Below are 14,778 nucleotides of genomic sequence, written 5' to 3' on the forward strand. Positions count from 1 at the left end.
AGGAATTCCTGACAAGCCCAAACCATACAAATCGTGTACTGGAAGGTATTAAACTAGAGAGCATTAATTTCAGTGGAAATAAGAAAAAGCAGTCATCAAAGAGAAAACTTCAGCCAAGAAAAACTATCAGCCATTTCAGTGATAGCAGTCAAACCCTGGATTTTGCCTAATGGTTTCTCTACAATGATTGGCTCTGTATGAAGATGCTTGTTCTGATCTAGGAACACCACTTACCGAGGACCAAAATGCTTCAGACAGGTCTTCTGATCCCTTGGTTTTGTGCTACAGGAGTTTTCTATCTACTCAGAGAAGTAAAGTCAAACCCCAAATTATCTTAACAATAGGGTATAGAAAACTGCAGCCCTGAGTAAACAGGAAATATCTGGCAATTCACAGCAAATTTTGACCAAATGAAGGTAGGATACTCACAGTCTCAGACAGAGTTTGTTCCACCGAGTCTGGTTTTGACCATGCCTTGATGACCTCACAGCTCTTAAACAGAAAGCAAACACACTGTCAGTGTGAGGCAGCATGGACAAGGAATGAGATGGCGGGAAATAAACAGCAGAAAATAGCAGAGGGGGTAAAAAATAATTTTAGTTTCTGAACATACAAGATAAATAAGTTGCTTTTTAAAATCTTTCTGGTTTTGAGCATAAACGGAGAATTACACAGTCATATTGGGAGAGGATCAGAGAGACAAACCCAGACTAAGCCACAACACTTGCAGTGATGAGGCAATTATGTTGCAACAGTCAGTAGCATTTAGAAAATCTGTCCAAGCATTTAGAAGGTCTTTTCCAAAATTTCAATGGCATTTTGAGCATCAAAAATAAAAAATAAAAAAGCATGTATATTCTGTGAACCATCCTGCCAAGGGAATTTACTGGCAAATCCTGCATTACCCATGTTAAGTAATGGTGCCAGGAATTTATCCTGTATCTTTTGTAGCCATATGCAGGAAAAAAAAAGTTAGTGGCTATCTATGTAATCACAAAAATGGCAGAGTCTGTGTGAACGCGGGTTCTTAAAACATTAGGTAAGAAAATACCATTTAGGTAAAGGGCTTGAATGATGTAGCTTCAGAAGACCAGTACTGTGGGAACAGCTCTGCAAAAAGCCTCATCCAAGATGCCAATACATATTCTCCTGGGACACCATTATGCCCCACACCCCTGGGACCTGTCCCTCAGCTGGGCAGCGCAGGCTGGTCCAGGTTGCCAGGCCACATCTCAGTGGGCAGCAGCACTTGCCAGCCGGTGACCGTGTGTCTCACGCTGTCCCCGTTGGCCCCAGATGTGCCAGGGAGCATGGAGGTGGCACAGGCATCCCTCGAAACAAATGCCCCTCTGCCAAGAATGGCACTTGTGGCTGGGGAGGAGGGTTTCGTGTTAACCCTCACTATGGTCAAGATGCCACCCACGCGGTAAGAAAAATCCGAGTTCCTCTTTGGCATTCTCCAAATGAGCATGTTTGGTCAAAGAAGGACAGTTGCTGGGGTTACAACCACAAAAATAGCATGACAATATGTTCGCTGCGTGTCTCAAACCTGGCACCTCCTCCAGGCTCTCCCAGGGTCCTGAAGAAGGTGGCAGGGTGTTTCCTGGAGTGGGGGTTAGTGAGGCCCTGGCCCCCCACCTCCAGCCTGGGCCCCTGGAGACACCATTTTGGGGTGATGAGTAACGCTTGTAGATACTAAAGTGAAGCAGGACTGTGTACTGGGCCCTGTGTGTGCATGGAAGAAGGAAGCAGGCTGAGGTATGACCAGTGGACAGGCCTCACAGCACAAAATCTCATGAACAAGTCTTGTGCAATGGAGACTTTCTTAGGAGTAACTTCTTGGCAGCAGTACCAGTCTAAGCAGCCACGTACCTTATTCCTCTCAGCCCGTGCTGCACCCTCACAAACACCCGTGTGCCGAATCAAATCAAGGAACCGATGCAGTTAAACCCCTCCTTTTTTGTGACTTTTTGCTAGATCGTGTGTAGTGGACTCCTTCCCCAGCCCATTTCCCTGCACAGCTATGCAAGCACGTGGGCCAGCAGATCACAGGGGTGAGAGATCCTGCGTGAGCCGCGCTGTCACCAAGGCCTGAGCGCAGGGGACTCGGGGACTGCCCTGAGCACAAGGCAGCGGCAGAGGCCCCTTGTCAGGAGCAGCGAGGCGACAGCGCTGCGAGGACAGGCGTGAAAGCTCTCCGCACCGGGCACCGCAGAGCATTAAAACTAAACCTGTAAACTGTTGAGTCAGGAAGAAACGAGGCGAAACCAGCACGGCAGTGCAAATGACAGGCTGCCACCAAAGACCTCAAAGGGAAAAGGTCTGGGATTTCTGTGACAGTCAGGCAAGAGGCAGCTGTTGTGTAAGAGAAATCACTGCATGAGCCTACCGAGCAAATCCCGTATTCTGATACATGCTTAGATAGAGCGGGAAGATTATATAAGCAAAAAGCAAAGCCACGCTGCAATTTATTTATGCCCACTTCTTCACATTGCCAGAGTGTTCATTTTAACTAATTCAAAATTAATTTAATTTTCAAAAATAACTTTTAGGGAGTAAACCAGCAAAAGCATCCAGTTCATAAACAGATACATTGCAGGGTGGAATTCCAAAGTTTTGTGTAGTAAACAACATTCAACATTATTAGGTTATTCCTTAAAGCCCACAAACTTTATAAGATACCCCAAAAGGGGCAATTTGTTCACTATGGGCCCTCCCTAGAGAAATACTGTATGCAAATATCAAGTGATTGCCCTGTTGAAAGCTCAGAGAACAAAAAAGTCAGCCATGCCAAGATCAGATCAGTACTGTTACCAAAGACATGAATCTCGTGGCAGGCTGTTTCCCCAGAGTCTTCTGCACTAACCAGGAAAGTCTGGTTTGCTCCTACATTTTCACAAGAGAAAACTGTAGTCAGTACGATCTGGGGAGAAGACATAGCCATGCGAAAATCTAGCCTAAGTGGCAATGAGAATCTCCCTAAGAAATAACGTCGAGCGTCCTCAAAGCATATTGTACTTATCAAAACATATTAACATGATGCAGTTGTACATTTTTTAAAAAAGAACGAGTCAGTTTCCTGCCTAGAGCAGACTTAGCTTATAAACTAAGCTGCAGACAGGCCAAAGATACAGAAAGAGAGTGACAACAGTCATCCTCCAAAGGTGCAGAATTCAAATTCATCAGCACTTCAGGACAAAGACTGAACACACATATCTGCTTACATTGCCCCTCAGAAGCAACCAGCTGCCTGTAAAGTTCATCTTTAAAGAGGAAAAAATGGTTGAGCCCAAGACTAAGCAAAAAAATCCCAGGATCAGAGGTATCAGAACCATAAAACACAGACCAGCCACCTAGCTCTTGGGTGGGAACGGCCTCGCCCTGTGTCACTGGAAGGATCGGTGATTGCTCCTGCCTTAGTTTAAGAAACAGGGTGAGGAAACTTTTTTTTTCCTTACAGTTGTATTCAGAAGGATGGGGATAACAGGACGCTTTCCTCTAGCTTTGCTGGAGAACCTCTGGGAAGGGAACGTGCCCACGGCAGCAGGTTGCTACCTGGCACATCCTCGCCGGGAAGCGCAGCGGAGTGGGGAGGAGAGGGGAGCCGAGAGCCCGCCTCGGTCCCCGCGGCCTGCAAAGTCACCTGGGGCTGGACGCGCCGCTGAGAGAGGGTTACCTGGCCCTGCCACAGCCCACTGAAGCATATCGACATCTAACCCGCTGTAAAACCGGGGGCTCCGAACTGCCGGCCCGTCTTTCTCCAAGGCCGAGCCCGGGCTTCCCGAAGGCACTCAGGTCGAAAGGGCGGAGGGGACTAGCGAGGCCTCGCGCTTCCATTCCCGAGGGCTCCACCTGGGCGCCCGGTTCCGCAAACACCTGTGCGCGCCGCCGGGCCGGGCCGGGCCGGGCCGCAGGGGGCGGGGGCGGGGCCGGGCCGGGCGCCCCGAGCACCGGGTCCCTCCTCTGCTGAGTGCCCGCGGCTGGGACGGACGGACGGACTGACAGAGGCTTCAACTACCGGCACGGCAGCGGGGGGGATGTAACCCAGGGGAGGCAGCGTTGGCAGACGAGTGTCCGCCGCGCTCCGAGTCGCGGCAGCGGGAGGGAGCCGACCCCAGCCCAGCCCGGCAGGAGGAAGCGGCCGCGCCGGCAGGTGCCGGGCGGGGACGAGCGCGGCGCGTCCCGGCGGGTGCCGGCGCAGCGCGGAGCATGGACAGACTGAACAAGCTGACCGTGCCGGCCGGGGAGAAGTTGAGGTAGGGTCTGCTCCGCTCGCGGGGCTCCTCCGCGAGGGGGGAGCGGGGCCGCGGGGGGGGGGGGTCCTGCGGGCACGGCGGGAGGACGGGCGGCCGCTCTCCGCAGGGGAGCGAGGCGGGACTGGGAGACTCCGCGGCACAAGGAAGTTGGCAGGAGTGCGGGAGTAAAACGGGTCATCGCTGGTGGCCGGGGCGGTACGGGGAAGGGCGGAAGGTAAACGCAGGTCTGGAGCAATTAATGGGACACAGATTTCAAAGCAAAATGTGCGTCTGCTTCGTCTGCAGTGAAGAGAAGAACGTTTTTAAAGTGTCTGTAAGAAAACAGTCTTTGACTCACTAAGATGTATGAGCCTTATGCGAATTAGAAAAAGCTAATTAATTGCTTCATGGTTTAATCAGAGTGACCTGTGAAGATGGCTTTCGCAGTTAAGTTCTGTAATGTTTCCTGATCTTCGAAAGAACTGGTGGAATAGAGGGAGCTGGAAAACGGCAGACGTTCCTAAGTGAAGTGGAACAATGTTAAATACAGGGTTTGAGAAGAAAAAAGCAGAAGCTGACCATTACTGAAGTATTTTTAGTGTGACTCGATTGGTGTGCTGGTGGAGTTGGTACCTCAAGGCTCTTTCATCATGACTTTTTTTTTTATTTCTGAATAGTTAAAAGAAGTCCTGCTTCAGATTAAAGTAGCATAGAAACTTTTTCTTCCCCTGAAAAATAAGGAATACTGAAAAATATTTTTTCATAAAATAACTCAAGCACTCAATACTAATTTATAAACAATTGTCAAGTTTCTCTGCCTCTCCTCAGAAGCCTTCATGCAAATCGGAATAATCCCTTGTAAAGCTAATTTTGATGGAATAGTATTTTTTGATGTCTACTCTTTCCATACTGTTGAAATATTAGGAGGGGGTGTACTTGAAGAGCTGCAATGACCTTTATATTCCTCAGCCAGGCACACCTAATAAGAGCCTAGCAGACTGCATCCTACAGCACAGGCAAGAACTCTGTGGAAGGTTCAATGGACAGGGGGAAGAAGACAGTGAATTTCCTCTTTGTTGGCAATTTATCACCTTAAAATGGTCTAAATGGTGTCAAGTGCTCAATGTTGGTCTGAACTAGCTATCTCAAGATAATAAGCTGAGTGATGGCATGGAAAGTTTGATGCCATCAAGACAGTTGCTGGTACGTAAAGAAATAAAACACACACTCTCTGCTGTGATAAAATTGTAGCTGGGATGTGTCTTCTGCACCTTTGCAAATGATTGAAGTAGAATTACTTTCAAGTATACAGAGGGTGTCTACATGTGAGGGTTATAATGGTCCACAACTTGTTTGTGAACCGATTCAAAAGCCCTAAACCAGAAAGGCAGCCATCACACCCCTGCTGCATCTTTACACTGGCTGACACTCTTCATCTTGTCCAAAGTTTTAATATTGTTGTAAAATAAGGAAGAGAAGGAGGTAGCTCTGCTTTCCTGTATTATCTTGAAGTATCAAAAGCTATTTCTCTCCTCCTCATGGCCAATTCACCGTAGTTGTGCAAGGAATGTAAGAGCACACATTTCTCAAATGCGTGAGCGTCCTCACTATATGCAGTGGAAGTGCATGCATGCTTCAATTTCAGCATGTCGAAATACGTCCTTTGGCAGAAACCTGGGTATTTGGCTACACAGTCTTACTACAGTATCAGAAATTTTAAAACTTAAGGCAGAACTTTCCATGAGTACATATTCATAGTATAAATTTAGGACAGATGTGTAAATATAGGAAGAGATCAGCATAACATGGTGGCAGCCTTTTCTTCCTTCTTTGATACAGCTGAATACCCCTTTGCGCTATGTGACTTGTTGACAGTGCAGTTGACTTCCTGATGTAGCCTCCTATCTGCATGGAAGACACATAGATGGTTCAGAGTTTGCGCTGAATGTTACATGAACAAAATGGTTACTTTAAAAACCTACCTTCCTCCATATGCCAAGAGACAATGCCAAGAAATATTCCTACCAAACATAGTTTCGATTGGTGTAATTATAGTTCACATTTTTCTAAAGACAGCTTTCTTAAAATTTTTTGCTTTGTAGCAGCAAAAATTAAAGTAGCACTGCTGTTGAGTCAGTGTCTGAGAGTACAGCTTTTGATTTTTTTAAGTGTAGACCTGAAAAACTAGATATTATGTGGTTTTGCAAAGCTCATCTATTATCCATGGGTGTATTTGAGCATACCAGACCTAGCTTTCTGTTGCATTAGCAAGTCTTATGTCAGATCTGAATTCTTAACATATTCTATTTGTTTGTTTATTACAACAGTAAGAACTGTAAGTGTTCTTATGTGCCTCTTTAACTACTATGCTGTGGTGGACGTTGTTTGCAGTTAAGTCACTCAATTAACTTTACTATCAGTTGGATAGGAATCCTGGAACTTCATGGAATTCCAGTATTATTTTCATATAGTGTTTGTTAATAAGGTATGTGCAGTATTATACAAGTGTTCCCTCGGAGGACATTGTGTTCAAATTGCTTCCATATAGTCAGGAAAAATTAATTCCTAGGCTTGGTTATTTACCCTGAGATGAATTAATTTGTGGTGCATACAATACTTTGGTACTTTGAATGGTTTTCTAAAATGTGGAGTGAATACATGAGCAATAGCCATGCTGCCATGGCAGGCTGTAGTATGCCTTGATTTCAGCCTGAACTTCAGGAAAAAAAAATTATGCTGCAAATGTATAGATGGGTAGATGGTAGGTGGCAAAGGTAACAGGAAGTTAGCAACTCAAAAGATACAGCACTAAACTTGCAGACTCTTTTGGGGTTCAGCTTCCTTAGACTATAGCCTATGATTTCTGGTCTTTAAATAATTTCTAGCTGCTATATATATGACTCCGCTATAGCATGTCTTCAAACTTCCTGCATTTTTTTTATGACCACAAACCTTAATAATGACCCTCTGCTCATAGCTGTCTAGCTCTGTATCACAAAGTCCTTTTCAAAGGCATCAGTACCATCACCACTGCAGTGACAGGCAAACCATGGCACAAACCAGAAGTGTACCATATGCTTTCACTTGCTTAAGGTCATGCAGCCAACAACTTCCAGATTGCAGACAGACTTTTCCAAGAGCACGGTTTCATGTTAATTTCTGATGACTTCATTAATTTGCAGCAGTTCTTCCCCCCCAAAAAAAGCCATGAATTCACTATCTCCAACCATAACTCCCAAATGAAAAGCAAGTGGAAAAAAAGCAATTGACTTTTTTTCTCAGGTGGGATAAGTGTGTCAGTTTATTTGCAATATTTTGTTTTAACATCCCTTGCTAAACAGGTGAGTTTAAGTCCTAATTCTGTTGAAATCAAGAGGAGTTTCCTTAAGGCCTGAATGTCTGTTAGTTGCCTATCAAATTTGAAGGTATTTATGGCTTCACTAATTTTCTACTGATAGAGACAGTTTGACTGTATCTACTAGGTCTTTTCTTTACCAAAGGATTTTCTGGTATTGTTTCCTCTTGAAAGTATGTAAACAGAAAATTAATTCATTTGGGATTGATATTTAACTGTAAACTGATACCTTCTATGTATAGGATGTTTTATTATAGGGAATATTTACTTTTTGAGAAAATGAATGGGGAATATCTAAACATTAGCTTTGTGCTGTAAGAAAATATTTTATTACAGTAGTTCTAACTAATTCCTGTTAATAGTTAATTGTAGCAAACAGAAACTTCATCTGTTTTTTCAAGTCAAATTTTAACATAGTTTATTGCATCAATGGACTTGACCAAGACAAAAGAACAAAAATAAACTCAAGGAGGAAAGAAAGTGGAGTTTCAAAGTAAGCTAGAGAATGCTCCCCATGACAGAACTGGGCACCAAAGTCCATGTCCAACTTTAACATCTTTTCGCCTTTTTAGTTACATAGACTTTGGAGGAAAGGCTATGCAAGTGCCCAGTTACTTGTACACTGCTCAGTGGTCTAAAGGCTCAAATCAGAACTGTTCCACATATGAGATTTTTCCAGACCAACCCCTTCTAAGCTGCTCATTGCTGTTTCTTCTTCACAAGTCATGGCCTCCTTGCTTCTGCTCTTCTACCTGCTCTGTTCTGCTCTCTCAAGCAGAAGTCTAATCTGCCTCCACCCTCAGGCCCTAAGGACATAACAGCTGTGAAGGTCTTCTGGGATACCACCCACCCATTGCCACCTCCAGCAGCCTTCTGTCTCAGCTTCCAGTTTCTCCTGACAACTTTCCAGTGCACAGTAACACTTTGTCATGACAGCAGATTTTGTGGCACACCCGCATTTTAGTCCAACAAAATGTAGGCTGAATGTAAGGTCACATGAAATCACAGTGCCAGTGGTATGCAGTCTTTAAAGTTGAATTTCACAGGCATGGGGGTAAAGGAGGTTGCCAGCTACATTCGCCCTGCTGATAAGTACAAATATAAGTTCTTTCTGTAGGATTGTTAGGTCCAGTTTGCCATACAAAGCGCGGGACTGTGATTAAATGATAAGGCTGTATAATCTCTATTTCCTCTAGCTTTCTGTCAGCTTAAACAGCTCATGAACCTCCCTCACCTCTGGACTTTGGAATGGAGTGAGATACGAAATGCAAACTTCCCCAAATACCGCTGTAAAAATCCCTTCTTTTGCCCCCAGTGTGACTTCTCCAGTCAAATTCTCCTGTTGCTTTTCCCTCTGAACTTGCTTCAGCATAGCATAGCCTCCACTCCATTTGTATTTCTCCTCCTTTCTCTCTTCCTCTCTGCACAAGCATTTCATTCTGACAGTCCCTTTAAAGTTTTTTTTCTTGCTTATCATCCTTCTTTCCAGCTATGTCATCCTGCCTAGACCAATGTCCAAGCTGCCCTAAAAAACCCCACTTTGTTTAACCTAAATTGCCACATAGTAAATTATTCTCATACAGAATGTCCTGCCTATGATGCTCTTTATAGAAAAGTGTGTTTAAGTGTGACTGTGATCTATCTATTAAATGCAAATCTGGCAATGTGGATAAAATGATGCAGTGTAATATTGAAACTATGGTGAAAAGCCTCGGTTTAATCTCTGTATATAGGTAGCAGTGTAAGAGTATAGTCTGTTCACAAGATCAGCTATGCTTATATAGTACCTATAGTTTCATTCTACTTGTGCTGGCAAAGTTGTTCAGTCACTGCCATAGCTTATTCCACCATTGCCTCATATGTACACTCTTCCAAATAAAATAACGTCTTCTAGTGACATTGTAGTGTTGCCAGAATAACTGTCTACAGTAAGAGCATTTGCCAGCTATAGCAATCACAAATGACAGTCTTATGCCTGTGACTGTCAGTTATTCAGCAGAAGCTAGTAATAGAAATTGGATCTAAAGATTTACTTTTTTTTTTTAAGTCAAATAATAAATCACCAGTAGCCAAGCAAACAAACCAATAAATTAATTTTCTTGGCCATGGAAAAAATAAAACATTCCAGCAAACTTGGTATAACCATTTTTCACCATTAGTTTAAAACTATACCCCATACAGCTGTGCAGAAAGCTAGGTATTAAATCATAATATGACACTGCAGGTACCCAGTGATATGTTGATCCCAGAACAAAACAGTTTTGTGTTTTACAGAATCATTCAAAACCTACATACTGCACACTACATTATAATGTGATAGATGCTTTTCTTTTGGAAGGCAAATCTGACAATCGTAAAATGTTGCAGAAAAAGCCTTCCACACTGTTATGGCTTGTGTCAGCCATAACAGTGTTGGAAAACAACATTAGATTATCAAGAGGGGGAGAAAGAGTTCACACATTGGTAGAAATTGCTATAAATACCCCTTTATTTGAAAATAAGTATTGTTTTTAGTGGCCTCCTTCCTCACCTTGGAAAATGCTTCTGCAATTTGATTATCTTTCCTAGAGCTGTCTGATAGTCTTTGGAGGCCCAGCTCTTGTAAGTCAACAGTTGAAAAACTTCATGAAGAGTAATGGAATCAAGTTTTAGTTCTGCTTTTGGTGAATTTAGTTTCAGAAAACCATTTAACCTGATCAAAAGCCATCTTCAGGGTTGTAACAGGCCAGACAAGATATAACTGGAACATTTTTAAATACCCTAAGAATTCCATTGTTTTTGCTTTCTGTTTAAAGGATGAGTGAAATCTGGAGTTTCAACACTGCAGGCAGTTCCAGCATTGTGACCAAACCTAGAGGAAAAAATAAGATTTCAATTATCTGCAGAAGAGAAACTGAAAAAAATGACAACTTGTACAGTTCAGATCATTTTACTTAATGTTCACAATGTTACATTAACTGAAATTTTTTACATTTAAAAAATTTGAATGTTTCTTTTTAGTTTGTTGGACCAGTACAGTTCAGGATGAAACTCGGATTCTCCACTGTAGGACATTATGCACACTGCAATGAGGGAAATTTGTGACCCACTCTATTTGATGTATTGAATGGAAATGCCTCAACACTACTTCTTTCATAGGTGGAGTTTGCCTGCAGGAATCAGTTAAAAGTAATTTTTAGCCATCTTCAGATGGCTAAATCACATTTTGCAGGTGATTTATAAAGTCCCTCATCATTAGAAAAGAAAGAACATATCTACTTACTACATAGGGTTTTTTCCTTATAAGTTTTATGTGGTTTTTAAAATGATTGCTGCATTAGAGGAGTGATTTTAGTTTTATATAACATCTTTTATAGTCTGAATACCCTAAAGCATGTTACAATATGATAGATAAGCAAATATTTCTTTTAGAAAGCAAATATCACTGGTTTTACGTGCTCAGCAGACAACAGAATTGGAAAACTGATGGAAAATAATGTGACCGTATTCTCATTCGGCGGTAGGGAACCATCTTTGATTTTTGGTAGACTGTGAAAGGACTTTACATACTGTGTAAGTAAGTTTGTTTTGTGACAGTCATAGTAAATGACTGAGGGGTAAAAGAAGCTTGGAAATTCTGTTAGCATCTTTATCCTAATCTGTTAGTATATATGTTTTGGACAAGGTCATTTTCCAGATGTAAGCAAAGCCAGATGTTCAATGCTACAGGTTTATGACCTCAATATTAATTATATGCGACACAGTAAATACTTTAGAAAGAATTAAAATAATGGATCCTGAGGCAATAATATGAAAAACATTAGTATATATTTTTCAAGCTTAATGCAAGTGCAACTGGGTGAAGTAGGCTATTAATACAAGTGGCTATACTACATGGCTAAATGATTCCTTCATGTCTTAAAATATAGACACTATAGAGGCAGCTAAGTGCTACTGAAGCTGTAGTTACATGGCCAATTTAACTTAGCGTAAGTCTGAGCTGCTGCCAAAAGAGTAGGTCTCTTTGTTCCACCCTCCCAATGCTTCTGCTTGCCCTGCCACTCGTCTCTGCCCTCGCACTGGCACTAGGGTTCCCACGACCATGTGATAAAGCTGGATCTGATCCTGCTGGTATCTAAATTGGCAAAAGAAAAAAGAAGCTAGTTTCCCAGCTGGAAATTCCATGATTCATCGTAGCTGGGAAAGCACCGAGGGCAGAGAAGAGCGAATTTCCCCTTTCAGTGGTAGCCCATGTGGGCTCCAGTAAAGTGGCCATATAACCCTAGGGACCAAAATACTTCTCCAAAGTTCTAAAATTTGATAGACTTCAGAACAAAATAAACAAAACAGGTCCATGAGTAGCCTCTACTAGATCCCTGCCAGTGCTATCCCACATCTGTGGTGGATATGCTTCTGCAGCTTGAGCCAAAACACTTTCAGCCCAAGTACAGCAGTGTTTGTTAGTCTTAATCAGATGTGTCAAAAAATGTGTCCATTATCCTGTGCCCCTATCATTTTGATTCTAAACAGGTGATAAAATCACTTCAGCTAAAGTGAATGTAATGCTAAAGGCATGAAATACAACATCTGCAATTTTTGCTATAAGCGTTACGTGACTTTAGAAAAAATACAAAGAGGAAATTAGTTGCTACGTTTCAGTTGCTAATGGGTAAGAAAAAAACTGAAAGTCAAAAAGTTATGCTTTAGAGAGGAACAAGAGAGAGTTCCCGTCTCCTTCCAACTTGGGCACTCCTGTAGAGAAACTGACTGGGAGAGGGAAAAATCTTGTCAGAGAAAGGAAAAGGAAGTACTGGGTCGCAAAGGACAGTTTAAAAAACATGCTGAAAGTCTACTTACGGGGTTTTTCCTGTACTCTTATTCATGCTGAGCAAGTATGAACAGAACCAATAATGCAATACATTTTTAAGACAAATTTTGGCTCTACAAAAAGCAATGCAAATTTATAACAATCCTAAAATTAGTGCTTAACTTCTTACATCTACTTAGTGTATCTAGAACCTATATATGTAAAAGCTACTGCCTTGGAACTGACTTGCAAATATTGGGCAGCATTAAGATATCTGGGGTTATTTTGTCTCTAGGAGTAGACTAATGAGAGTGTTTAAAGTTCAGTGCCATATCTAGAAGCTCTGCTCTGTTTTATTTGACTGTCAGAGCACTATTTGGTAGAGCAAATGCAGACCATTATGCATATAAATGCACTTTTGGTTTAAGGGGAAGAGTTAAGAGGCTGTTTAGAAAAGCCTCCCTTTTCTCTAGTGGGCACAGCACCTTGCCTTCAAGATATTGAGCCCACAAAGTTTTCCAATGAAAAAACACACCATTTTTTTAAACCTTTCACAGTCTATGAACTTACTGGATTAAAATCACTAAATTAGAAATGTATTTTAGCAGCAATCTTAAATGACACAAAGACACTGATGAAGACTGCACTTAGATGATTAAGTAAATTTACTCATCTTGTGTCAGTGCTTCTGTGCCCACGTTAGCAAGACCTTAACACAAAATTTAAGTACTTACCTAACTTTAAGGTACTTAAACATCTGGCTAAATCTTGATCAAGCCCATTACGTAGTTACACATAGACTTTTTCAATGTCTTTCAATAGGTGACCAGAACTAAAATGGCAGATTTGAAATTTGTGAAAGGGGTAAAAGAGGAGCAAACCAAGAAAAACTCACTCTGTTGGAACATCAAATCAAAATTAAGCCTTCATCTTTCTGTGTTCAATTCACTCAGTTTTCTTTTTCATTCACTTTCATGTCTTTCATGTGCCTGTAGTAGTCTTTCAATGTACATGCCTGCAGGAATGACAGAAATGTTATCTCGCCTTTCAAAAAAATGCTTGTAGAATTGTGACTAAAAGTAATGTTATCACTGAGAGGTGGTAATTTTCTAGGTCTGTACCAAGTCCTGTCTTTATTCACTTCCCTGCAATGACTTTGTACTTCCTCTTTTTGGTGAGATATAGAAACCACTTTACTCATTTAAATTTCTGTCCTTGCTCTCCTTCACCTACCAGGCTGTAGGGTACTAGTCCTTCAGAGAGGTACAGTGCTCAGTTTTAACTGGAACTGTATTTTAGAGTAACCTAATACGTTTAGTTTCCTTCTGCTGCTTGCAAACCTTTCAGAAAAATGGAGTAAGCCTTGTTAATGTAGCTTCTGTGGGGGTTTTTTGTTTTTTTAATGCATAAGCTCATATCCAGACAGATGGTGCATAAAAGGGATCAGTTAACCAAAAAGACTCAGAACGCAGCAGGTCAGTTACCGAACAGAAAATATCTTTTAACTTTTTGCGTCAAGAAATGACATGCAATACTCAGTATATCATAAGAGCTAATTACTTTCTGTACTACTTGCAGTATCACTATTACAGAGTTGGGATAGAGGGAAGAGCAAGCTGGATAGGAGGGAAAAGGTGTCCAAACCTGAAATGCCTTCAGCTGTTATTAAATAACTATCTTTTCAAAAGTTGTACTAAAAAGTGCCTGGCCATCACTCCTTTCTGATATTCAAAAACAGCTGTGAAGTCCCCAATAGCAGTAGGAAAGGTAACAGGAACCAGGTCTAACTGTTCTTCTCGGCTAAATAGAAGAAAATGGTAATTGCAAAAAAATACTGTATGACTTAAACACGTGACATCTTTGGTTTTAATATACTGTCCATATATACTCAAAACAAGCCTCAGCCTTGATCTAAAATGAGGAAGCAGTTGGTGTCATTGATAGTGCTTTAGTTGTCTCAGCCCCACCGATAAATCTGCATAGGTTCTTTCAATGCACAGAATTCCAAGTCACCTCAAAGTAATTATACTATTCAATTTCATGTTAGGGCTGATTTGTGTCAAAGATGTATTATGCCTTTACATGCTACATATTTTCATTTGCTCAATCTATATTAGTACTTACAAGAGAGATCGACAGCTGTTTTATGAAGATTACGTAGAGGGCATATGCAGATGAAAAGTATAATCAATATTTAGCCTTTCTGTGTGTACCATGTAAACACACACCTGCTCTAATTATGGGGTTTGCCTCTAGACAAAATAGTGGATGATTGAAAAGTGAGCAGAATAGGATGTTATTAAGACTTAAAAAAAAAAACCACTCTTGACAAAACTGAACTATTTATAGGCATTTCCTCTTGCACATCTCATGAACACAGCAGAAGACAACTCGTTGTTCCT

At 41.8% G+C, this 14,778-nt stretch overlaps 1 protein-coding gene across 1 annotated transcript in view; it reads left to right on the top strand.

The window, feature by feature from the left end:
• Positions 1-4,160: 4,160 nt before the first annotated feature.
• The window catches only part of BLNK (B-cell linker), a 49,242-nt gene continuing 38,624 nt past the window's right edge, over positions 4,161-14,778 (top strand). Inside the window, exon 1 of the mRNA XM_010564905.1 lies at positions 4,161-4,256. Within this exon, the coding sequence (XP_010563207.1) occupies positions 4,210-4,256 (47 nt within the window). The 5' untranslated portion in view covers positions 4,161-4,209. The remainder of the gene's footprint in view (positions 4,257-14,778) is intronic.

Source organism: Haliaeetus leucocephalus, unplaced genomic scaffold (genome assembly GCF_000737465.1).
Source record: "Haliaeetus leucocephalus isolate CR32 unplaced genomic scaffold, Haliaeetus_leucocephalus-4.0 Scaffold184, whole genome shotgun sequence".
NCBI lineage: Eukaryota > Metazoa > Chordata > Aves > Accipitriformes > Accipitridae > Haliaeetus > Haliaeetus leucocephalus.